This window comes from Uloborus diversus, chromosome 9, assembly GCF_026930045.1.
Source record: "Uloborus diversus isolate 005 chromosome 9, Udiv.v.3.1, whole genome shotgun sequence".
In the NCBI taxonomy this organism is placed as follows: Eukaryota; Metazoa; Arthropoda; class Arachnida; order Araneae; family Uloboridae; genus Uloborus; species Uloborus diversus.
This window is the reverse complement of record NC_072739.1, coordinates 118,076,497-118,088,751: the sequence shown is the minus strand read 5'-3', so window position 1 is coordinate 118,088,751 and position 12,255 is coordinate 118,076,497. Positions and strand designations below refer to the sequence as shown.

Sequence of the window (12,255 nt, the reverse complement as noted above, 5' to 3'; positions counted from 1 at the left end):
GGCACATTTCTTTGTTTGAAACTAGTCTATCTTTTCCATGAACACAGTATAGTTAAACTTTCTCACCGGATATGAAAGTACCAAGGAAGTTTATGGTATCAGGAAACCAACAAAATATGTATGTTTTTGTAATTACAGCAGAAAAAGAACATGATGATAATATAGCTGCTTCAAATCGATAAAGTTAAAAAAAAAAAGTCTGAAAGCAATCACTAGACGCTAAACTGAACATTCCTTATTATTAAGCTCTTTTCAGCTTTAGCATTGATTGAGAGGTAGCTTTTAAAATAGCTGCAGTTCTGTTTCTACTTTCGTTTCTGCTGTATTTACATGCATATTCATGCTTCATACACTTTTTTTGAATTCATAATCAAAACAAACTGTTACATACTATGAAATATACTATTTTCGCGCGAAAACGACTTTGTTAATTTTGTAACTCAAAGGCAAACAAAAATAATTATTCACTAGTACAAAAAATTAAATTGCAGATTATGTTAACAAAAACGTAAGTAATTAGTTTTAACTCATAATAAAATAATGATTTAAAATGTAATACAGCAAAATTTAAAGCATACAAGTACAAAATGTATGCAACTACGGTATTGATAGGGATTATGAAATTTAACTAGTGGTTGTTGGGAAAGGAAAAAGTTTTACCAGGAACTTTTCAAGACTAGATCAACAAGGAGAACAGGGTATAATTAGAAGAAAGTGCTCCTTGTTTTGCAAATTGGTAGAACTATTTTTTTTCTCAGCATAACAGATTTTCAACTTTTAAAAGTTCCTTAATTTTTTTCTAAATTTTGTACACTATGTTAAAAAATACAGCATGGGAAAATATCTATTTAAGGAAAACAAAATGCCCCTATATTAAGGTACATATAACGTTTTGTACACTATGTTAAAAAATATCAGCATGGGAAAATATCTATTTAAGAAAAGAAAAAAAAATGTTCCTATAAGGATTATACCTTTTAAAGTTATTATGTTTGATCTTATTTTTGGGTATGATCTATATTAAGATTCTTTTGTAAATCAAATAGTTAAGAAAACTCATTAAACCTGATTTTGATTTTTCCCCAAATATTATATACAAAGACTCTGCTGACTTTTAACCTGGTATCCTTTAATGCCAGTTTGCTACATACCAGTTTAAAAACATTACTGTTTGGGACGTTGACTGTTGTAATTACACAGTTAACAAGGGTCATCTCATTTAAATGACCTCTACGACTAATATCTGTGCAAGCTACAAAAATACAATTGTTCAACATGATTTCTACAACACAGAACTCTTTATAGTACAATACATTAGTGGTAATGCACAAGACAGTAACATTATACATCTAAATGATTCGTTTTTTTCATTTTCTACAATGTAAAATACCACATGGTATTCAAGGGCAAGGGATGATGTACTTATTAACACTTTTACAAGTCCTTGAAAATCTTTTGGTTCCAGTTCGGGATTATGCAGTAATACACATAATCGGTACTTTAAATTAATCGGGTTGGAATCAGTTTTCCAACATTTTGGCAAAAATTACAAATGGCAACATTTTATAACTTCATATGTTCAGAAAAGTGCGAGCGTGAAAAATTTGATAATGCTATCAAATAAGTATTCACCATTCCTAAGTATTTATTTTACACAAATATATAATTTGCTTTTAGTAGGCTTCTATTAACACCGGGTTGAAAAGTTGTGTAAAAATTGGATGAAAATTTGAAGTGTGATTCCTGAGGCAATCATTCGAACAAAAATATAGTTTATGTTCATGTACGTAAAAAATGCTAAAATTGTTTCAAATGCAGGAACTTTTCATATTTTTGATGGAGTTTTTAAAATTTCCCAGAGTTTTATTTTACATATCATAAGTAAATCCAAAAATTATATGTGTATGAGACAATTATTTAGAATTTTTTTCACTACATTTTGATGAAAAAAACTTTTTAGATTCTTTTACCATGACATTTAATTAGCATTTACATTAGCATATCAAAAAAAAAAAGAAGTAACAGATAAAAATATTAAATAGTAATTTTTCAAAATTTAAGTTAATTGCGTAAAACTTTTAAAGCGATTTGAATAAAATTTAGTAATAATTTTATCAATTAGATTGAAGAGCTAAAAGGTTGAAAATAATTTTGTAACCATTAAAATACTATAAAATTTCAAATATATGTAATACAACAAAGATTATTAGCATGGCAATTTTTTCAGTAGACAATGCAGAAAAAGTAGAAGCATTAAACACAAAATTTTCAAATTGAAAAAGTAAATTGTTTTTGAATAGCTATTTAATTGAAAATTCATGATTGCATGCTTATACTATTCATGTACCTACTTATTAAAATCACTTATAGCTACTTTGGAATAAAATTTGAAAACCATACAGATTGCGTTATGAATGATATAAACAATATTATTTAAGCATTTTTTTAAATAAAATAAGCATTAAGCAATAAATTGCAAAACACTCCCTTTTTAATACTAAAGAAGTAAAATACTTGTCTGTAATCATTTGAAAATTTTGTTTTTAATGCTGTATTTACCATTTATATTTTCAGCACAAAGGCATTATTTTTCTTTCTTATAGATGGCATTTATTATAAAGATTTAAAAAGTGTTTTCCAACACCTAAAGACTAAGGTAGTATTGAATCAAGGTATATTACAATTATAATGAAACTAAGCGAAAAACATCTTAAGCCTTTAATTATTTTAATCACAAAGCAGTTTTTTCAACTGATTTTTTTTTCTCAATGCAATTTTGAAACTATCTTAAGTTTTTCAATTTTGTATACATGCAATTTAGAATCACTCTATTTCTTCAGACAATCTTAGATTTTCAATGATACACAATTGCGAAAAGTTAACAAGTGGCTTTTCACAAAACTAAAACAAAATGGCACAAAGTTGTGGGAAATGAAACTTGATACAAAAAAGCCATAAATGCAAATATTTTGAGAGCTGATTCTTCAAATACAATGAGCTTCTGCCCTTCCTAGTCATTTGAGATTTGTTAGAAAAAATCCCCTTAACAAATTTTGGGCACTTACAAATGCACTTAACTTAACCTTAGCTCACTAAACATTGATACGAAAACCTAATAAATATTTTTATTACATGCAGTTCAGCAGCATCTGATTTTTATTAATTGTTCAAAATATATAAAAGATTATCACGAAACTAGGTTTCTTTACAGATTTTGCTAAACCATGATTCATAAAAACGATTTTTACTCAATGCAATGATTTTTTGTCAAGATGAGTTTTGTATAGATTACTTTCTTTAAAAGACTCATAATCCCTTGAAATTAACTTTTTTTTTAAATTTTTCATTGACCCTATAAGCAAAGCTCCACAACCTTTTCCAAATATCGCAGTGCTGAAACTACGGGGCGGAAAGCAAGGCCCCTTGCCCCGAGCAGCAACTTCTGAAAAATGGCAAATGTGCTCTAATTTCTGTTTTTTTCCCAGTTGAAACACAAAATAAAAACTTGAAGGAAGATGGGTAAGAGCAGTAGTTTCAGGAATTGCCTCGAAAAAATCGTAGATCCGGTGCAGCAATATTGGCACGGCAAACGTAAATCATTCACAGTAAAAGCACTGCTAGATATTTCACGTTGTGATCACTCTAGTCTCCAAGACATGAGAGGGTGCCATAAACTATGCTTTTGCTGCATTACAATTTAGTTTTAATAAAGCTTATTAAAAATAAAACACATTAGCTTTAAGTTCTGCCTAATTTGGATACACAAAGATAACTATGTTCAATTATGTAATAATTAAAATATGTTTTTTTTTAAACAATTAAGATATAAAAATATCTGGTACTTTTTCGCTATATGACCGCTATAGTTGTCGAGTTTGGAGGCTTTAAAAGAAGGCCAATGTTCAACTTACTGTGTACTGAAAGATTTTATAACCAGTTCAATTTTTGTAAGTGTGTGTGTGGAAAGGGAGGCGGGACTTGAAAGTATTCGCCCTGAGCACTCTCCTCAATTAGGACAGCCCCAAGGGCAATGATTTGGTGATAAAAGTACTTATATAAATACAAATGTCATAATACAACTAGGATTGGCAGTACGCCTTCAGATTAAGAGAGGGTTCAAAGCTCATTCGCTTCGTCAAAGGTTCTGTCTTTCATGGTACACCAGAAGAAAAAGCATACGTATGCTCTTATTTGATGCAATTTGAAAAATCTCATATCAATTTTCAAATTTAATTTTTATATTCCATAATTATTTTCTTTTATTTTTAATCTGGTACACATGCTTTAAATTAACCTAAATAGTTTTACAATCTGTGCAGAATTCTAGGAATTCAGACCAAAGTCTGAGTATTGTCCCTACACTAGTTTTACTCATCTGTTACTAGTTATAATATAAATTTTCTTCTGAAAACTATTTTTGTAGTAACCAGGAAAAGGGGCATTTAAAATAATTTTTAGGTATTGTATCACAGCATATTGGTTATGGAGTTTGGTTAAATGGGATAGAAGGTTAACAGCACGTTGTCTGATAATGAATCAAAGCATATTCATTGTAGATTGCAAGTTCATATTTAAGAGGTAAACAGAAGATTGTGTTTTGCCTGTTTGCTAATTTGAATAGTGAGATAATTTACTTGATATTGGGAAAAAAAGGCATACATAGTGTTTTCTTACAAATGGTTAATATATGTTTACAAACCAATTTTGGAGAAAAAAAAGAATGACATTGATTTATATAATTAAATGTTTAAGAATTCAGTTTAGTGACCTAAGATTAAAATAGTGAATTTATAATTCCTTTAAATGTTTTCAAGCATTTTTCGACGTAAAAAAAAATAAAATACTAAATATGGCACATTTTTAAAAACCTGTCTAAAACTAATTAGGAACAGAAATTTGTAATATTGATTTTAGTTGGAACTTATGACCAATATACTATGGTTAGGAATGATGGTAATGCAGTAGAAGGGCAATGACCAGAAGGACTTTAACCCTTAACAAATGACCATTATAAAAATTAAATACATATATGTGTGTGCTACTTCTATTTACAAATGACAATGAACAAAAATCAGCTCTTCTAACATAGTAAAATGAGCAAAGGAATACAGAAAACAAAAAAGCTATTACTTGGCAACAGTTAGGCAATAATGCTAGAAGAATGTTTAGCATAACTTAAAACAGTTATACCAGAAGAATAATAGATTTTTCAAATAAAACATTTGAACAAAACAAGGACGAAGACAAACATAATATACCAGAATTAAGTTACATACGGAATGATTTTCGCTCTGGTATTTACTCATAATAAAAAGCATCGCAGAATTCTTTTGCACTATAGTGTGAATTAAGTTCTAGATAAGTTCACTTTCAAAAAAAAAAAAAAAAAAAAGCTTCATTACCTATAAAACCAAAGTAGAGATAATAGAATCAACAGTATTGATTTCGCTATCTATAAAAAGTTTTTATTCTCGAATCACCAGGTTTGTTTGCTTTTTGGCCAATCCCGATCAGTCCTCCTAAATAGAAAAGAAAGTCTCTAAGAAAGTGTTCACTTATTTGCCACAATAGCTCAAAGTTATGCACAGGAACACCAAAGGAAGGATACGAAATGTAATTGCAATGTGAGGTATGTATTGCAATCGAGTGAGGTATTCTTTTGGTAATTGGAACAGTACAGCATTTCTTCTTTTAATCAGAATGCTTTTGGCCGGAAGATTGACTCAGCTGCAAGCAGCTGTGGAAATAAAACTTACAGAGGATTATAACATAGTTTGACTGAAAACTCCTTGAATGTGGTGGTAGCTCCTAGAGTTGCAGTGGCAATAGTACAAAACGAAAGTATCACGATTGACCATGTACAAAATCTCAGCACATGTAACATATCACGTCCTTTCAGATCAGAAAAATCAATCCTTTGCACAAATAACTGATAGTTGTAATATTCATGTTGTTTTTATAAATACATAACTTATGGAATACTTTGCATCGAATCCAAGATCAACTCCACTTACATAAATGAGAATTTTGATCCTCTGGGTGTAAAACATTTTTTATACTGCTATATCACATTAATATTTTTAGAAATCATGGAACCCGGTTCAGTTTTCCTTTTTTGCAGACATATTTCATAAAACTTTATGTCACATGATCTAGTTTTCTTTAAATAGAAAACCATTTCAAAGACATAGTAGTTTCCGTCGGTTGCAATCCGATATACTAAAGTATTATTTTGATCCTCTGTGGGTAAAACATTTGCCATATCACATTCATATTGTCATAGATCATGAAATTTAACCATCTAACTTTATCTCGTTTAATCTTCAATTTGCAGGAATAAACGTTTCAAAGATACAGCAGTTTCCATATCTGCTGCAGTTTGAGAGCATTTTTATTATATCTTGAAGAGGGGAGTTTTCAGATAACTTATCTATATAATAGCCTCTGCATTGTATTTAAAAAACGCTTGCAATTAAAAGAATACAACCACATAGTGTTTCCTCCGGTGATTAAACACTTCTTAAGGACATGTAGCAGCCTGTGGCTCAGAGGTTATGGAGGAGGAGAGCGATAAGTCCTCTGCTTCTTCCATGTCCTCCTCCTGATCATCATCAACACCGTCATGATGGTCAGGATTGTCGTCGGAATGGCGTTCATTGTCCTCCATCTGATGGCGCATTTCAGAATGCATGTGACTGGGTTCTTCTGACATAGGCTCTTGTTTGATGTGGATATTGGGGCCATTTCTGTGAGGAGAATAAATAAACAGCAATGAGTTTAAATGCTACAACAAATTACAGTATGTATTTAGTAGTGGCCGAAATTGAGGACACTTTTGAAAATTTTATGTTTTTTTAACTTTGTGTGTTTTTGAAAAAATATATATGTTTCATAAGCTAGAAACTCCTAGAAATCATTTTAAGGAGAATTTAGTGCTGAATTCAGTATAAAAATCAAAATTCAAGTATTTGATTTTAACAAATGTTTAGCGGCAATAATCATCGATATACATTGTATACTGAAAAATTAACTATATACTTTTAAAGAATTATACTTGTTACATTGAACGTGGGGCAAGGATAAAACTTGCGTTTTATCACCTTGGGGTATTCAAAGCATATTGCTAATAAAAACAAAAATTGAAATATTAGTGAAATTTACTTAACACGTGAGAATTACATACAACAAACGTTTTTTTAAATGCAAACACGAAAATGACAAACTGGACAAGGCAATAATGGTTGATAAAGATTGTTGATCATTTAAAATATAATTTTCAACACAAAATTGCTTGTGTAGGGGAGACTGGGAATACTTGATCCCTAGGGATACATGATCCCATAGCCAAAAATGTAACAAAATCATTAAGTAGAGATTTGAAATCAGACAATTACATTAAAGTTATAGTTGTACAATAAAAACTGGCAACATTTTTTTTTCAGCCATTTTGTTTTAGCTCAAGAAATGATCGTCTGAAAATGTGCCAAAGGAAACTTTTTTTCGGAAAGCATTCCGAAGTTTACATTATCCGTTAAATACAACTTAAAAAAAAATCCGAAGTGTAATGTTAAAGTATAGACAGTCTTTAATAATTGAGACATATTTTTAGTAAATTGCCACTGATTGTTAATAATAGAACAAGTAATGTTTGTAAAAATCGCATATTAGGGATACTTGATCCCTTCGTTTAAAGGGATACATGATCCCAGGATCAAGTATCCATATGACAATATAAACACAATGAAAATAATATAAATGTTGTTTACTTAGTTCAAATTAACTTTAAACATTCAAAATCATTTTAACATAATAAAATTGATCATAGTTCGAGTGATAGATTTAAACAATCACTACAGTAAATATACTAAACAATTAAAATATCAGTTCGCACTTGTAACCCACATAACACCCCAAACATCTAAACATACACTGTACTGATAAATTATGTTCTGATCAGACAAATGAGCTTGAACAAGTTGAAATAGATTTCAAATCTTTGTTTGAAAGAAAAAAAAATATTTTGCTATAGTTAGATTTACAACAAAAAAGTGAGTTGCCCATTATGTAGACCCATTAGCGGATAGAATGCAAAGTTGGATTTCTAGAGTTTGAAAAACGTTTTCTGAAGCGAAAAGGTAATATGCTTAATCAATCTATGTCTTCCTGAAAAATTGACAAAATGTGTTAAGCTACACACATGCAGTTGGGTTGAGTGGAACTTTAAGAACTACAACAAACGAATTGTTTGCATTTGACTTTTCAGGTTTTGAAAACATATAAGTTAGGCTTTCTTTTTTATAAGTACACTGATACTTACATTTTTCTTCCTTCTTTTTAAGAATGAATTCAATTGATGAAACTCTTAATTTTATTATTGAAAGACAAGAAGCAAATAAGACGATTTTCGTGCTTGTCATCCTATTTTTTTTATTAGTTGTGATTTTAGCTTCATTACGCTACTTAAAAATATACATTAGTTTTATTTATAAAATATAGTATTTTTCACAACTGTATTGGATAATAAGTAACTGATCAAAAGCATCATAAGTTCATGAAAGTTTTGTACATTTTTTTTACAAATGTCTAGTGAAATTTGAAACTATGTTATTTTGTGTTCACATTATTATAATCTATTACAGAAAATTAGAAATGGTGTTATTTTTTAGAACATTGTGTAGAAAACTAAAATTCATAAATAAACTGCCGATCTAATGAAAAGTTTATGTATTTTCTCAGTGGGATCAAGTATCCTCCATGAAGGAATTATGTATCATTGATATGGGGATACATGATCCCTTTCAAGGGCGCCCATATGCAAAATTATAAGGGGAGGCTCCGATATTTTCCCCATGGTTTAGCAGGATATTTTCCCCATGGAAACTGATTTCAGTGCAGATTAGAGTTGTTACAATTTGACATTTTTAATAACTTATTCATTAATGGCCGGAACAGAAATGATTTTACATTTTTGCAAAGAAAAAAGCACTAAAAGCAAGGAAGTTCTAAATTCTAAGGGGGGATCGAGCCCCCCTTGCTCCCTTATATGAGCGCCCTTGATCTGTTTATGAAATTTTTGAAAAAAAGTATTTCATCAAAACTATCTGTTTAATTTTAACTAAAAAAAATACTGTCAGATAGAGGAAAAAATTACCTTTGTTCACGTAATTAAAAAAAAAAAAAAAAAAAAAAAAACTGATAATTTGCAGCAGGGGAAAAAAAATTGAAAACTAAAGTGGGGATCAAGTATCCCCAGTCTCCCCTACATACAAATCCAGTAGTAAGAAGAAGGGGACAAGCAAAAAGGAAATGCATTGTTTACTTATCAAGAAACAGCAAATAGAAATAAAATACAAATACAAATGTGACGACCCAGCAAAAGGCTCTGGGCCCAGCTAGGCTGGTCCTAGTCAATTAATTAATCCCCAATGAAGATCAATGGCCCTCTTAAAACTATCCACCCCCTTGCTCATTACCACCTCTTCCGGTAAGCTATTCCAAGTGCCCACGAACCTACTAAAGTAGTAGTTTTTCCTAATTTCCAAGTTAGCCTGAAATTTAAATAGCTTAAAACAATGACCCCTCGTTCTGCTTTTGGTGCAAAAATTTAATCCATTTACATCTTTCATTTTGATAAATTTAAATTCATTTAAATTCTGAATCATGTCCCCTCTGGCTCTCCTTGCTCCGGGCTATACACGTTAAGGCTATTAAGTCTGGTATCATAATCTAAATCTGAAAGTCCCCTTACTAATATAGTTACCCTTCTTTGAACCCTTTCCAATACAGAAATATCTTTCTTCAGATAAGGCGACCAAAACTGAACAGCGTACTCCAAATGGGGTCTTACTAAACTCCTATATAACGGCAGAAGAACCTTCTTAGATTTGTTTGAATTAGATCTATTGATAAACCCAAGTATTTTGTTGGCTTTGTTACTAGCATGAATAATCTACAAATATAAAATACTCACGAAGATGTGTTGTTCATGCCGTGTGCTATCATTTCTACAACGTAGCGCTCTGCTTCCGTGAGTGCAGACGTACCACAAGACTGTGATGTCACACAGTCAGGAGTAGCAGCAGGAGTAGGAGTGGACGTAGGAGTATGGGACGCTGCTCCACTGTTCACCATTGAGGTATTCAGGAAGGGTAGATTACTTTCAGCTAAAGCAGCCTGTTAGTGAATATTTACTAAGTATAAGATGACAAGACACAAATAGATTGCACATGGGCATAAACAGTTAATCTTAGTTGAAATAAGATGCAAAACATCAGATTTGAAAGCCGTGAAAATGTTATTTTGGCAAATTTATTGCTACTTAATTTTATAAAAAACTGTTTATTTCTCTTTCAGTCATCATGATAACTTTTGTTTTTACAATGTTGAAAATGATGTTTATCACTTAAATCTTTAAGTCTCATGATATACTGTGTGGAGCATGAGGAGTTTTTTGTGAATCTTTTAAATAAATTAAAAAATAATAATAAATAAATAAAAATAAAAATAAAACAATTTTTCTTTTTTAATATGTTAAAATGGTAAAATTTTTTTTGCATTGTTATTTATTACTAAACACATTTTTACAAATTATAAAAGAGGCCCAACTTAGGTTGGTCCTAGGTGATACCCAATAAAGATCAACAACCCTCTTAAAACTATTTACCTTACTGGAAGTAATCAGTTGTATCAGAGTAAACTAGGGTAGACCAACCAGTGACAAAATGCTTAAGCAAATTTTTATTTTCAAAAATTCATAGCATCGTTAAAAAATTGTAATATTTGCCACATGACAGTAAAATGGCATTAAATGATGTATGCAGTTATTTTAACAAATTGTGAGAATTTTCATGGTTCTGCGTCAAGGCTTTTTGGGGAGTTGAAATGGAAAAAAAAAGTGCTTCAACCCAGTGAATGAATGAATGAACACCACAACTAGAGGACAAACACAACATTGTCTAGTTGTTTTTTTTTTCCTTCTGGAAATGGGTAGAAAGGAGTTACTACGCCAATTAATCTGAAAAAGAAAAAAAAAAAAAACCCTTATTTTTTTTTTTACATAAAATATGACGTGTCCATTAACTAGATGGTATTCATTCACAGGTGGTTTCCCCTATTCCAAATGCCTACAACCCTATAGAACAGTATCTAATAATTTCAAGATCAGTTTGGGATTTGAAAGTTAAAAGAGTGGTTGCAGTCATCTACGCAAAAATTTAGCCTATTAACATTACCCCTTTCAATAAATTTAAATAAACTGAAGCATGTTCTTTCTTACTTTCTTTTGCTCTAAACTGTACGAATTTAACCTTTTGAACGTAACACAGACAGTCCATTTACTAATCTAGGAACCTTCCTTTGAACCCTTTCCAAAAGAGCATATTGATACTATAGATTAATGATTACATATATAAATGAAATTGTAGTATAAAAACAAAGTAATTCTCTGCAGCAGCCACTTAAATCTATTTGACACTTGGAAATAATTTATTTCTAAGATTTTATATTATCATTTTGATTTTTGTCATATCTTACCAGAAAAATTAATTTGTGATACAGTAGAATACCTTTATAACGCCGACCTATATAACGCAATTCTCTATAAACCGCACAATTTTTCAGAAGTAAACAATAGGTATAGAAGTTTAAAAAGTCCTTCTGTTTTGCTTTGCAAACATAAAAATTCTTAGGCAAATTATGTTTTGAGACAGTTTTTCAACTTCCCACCTTAATTCAATGCTTTTAAATGAAATTAGTACTCACAGTAAACAGAAAACAAAAGATAGCTCTTGAAAATGCAGCTGTTATGCAAACCATGAAGCTAGCTGAAATGCAGGATAATTCATTTTCGTTTGATTGTGAAATATATTTATTTGAATGACTACTACTATTTATTTATTGGTGATTTTGAAAAACATATCTGCAACAACACTGTTTATTTAATTTATTTTATGCACAAAAAATGAGAGGATGTTCACAGTAATGAGTCAGCTTGGAAAGGTCAACTCATTGAAATACTTAGGGGTTAAATTGATTGAGCTTAAAAGTGATTAAGAAATGTTTTTTACAAATTAAATTTTGTAACAGACCTAGTTTTGAGGTATGAAATTTTGTGAATTTCCACAAGAGTGGACCTAATTTGAGTCTGAATCGACACTGATAATGGTGTACAAATGGTCGTAAACGCTATAATACGAATAAGGAAGAAAAGAAAGTTTATGAAGCAAAATGTGATTAATGCTAGCCTCTACTATGGCA

General features: G+C 30.4%; 1 protein-coding gene across 1 annotated transcript in view; it reads right to left on the bottom strand.

Annotated features, from left to right (window-relative positions):
• Window positions 1–6,508: 6,508 nt before the first annotated feature.
• Window positions 6,509–12,255, bottom strand: part of LOC129229808 (forkhead box protein P1-like) — a 475,853-nt gene continuing 470,106 nt past the window's right edge. The window contains 2 exon segments of the mRNA XM_054864184.1: window positions 6,509–6,746; window positions 9,971–10,173. Coding sequence (XP_054720159.1) covers window positions 6,521–6,746; window positions 9,971–10,173 — 429 coding nt within the window. The 3' untranslated portion in view covers window positions 6,509–6,520.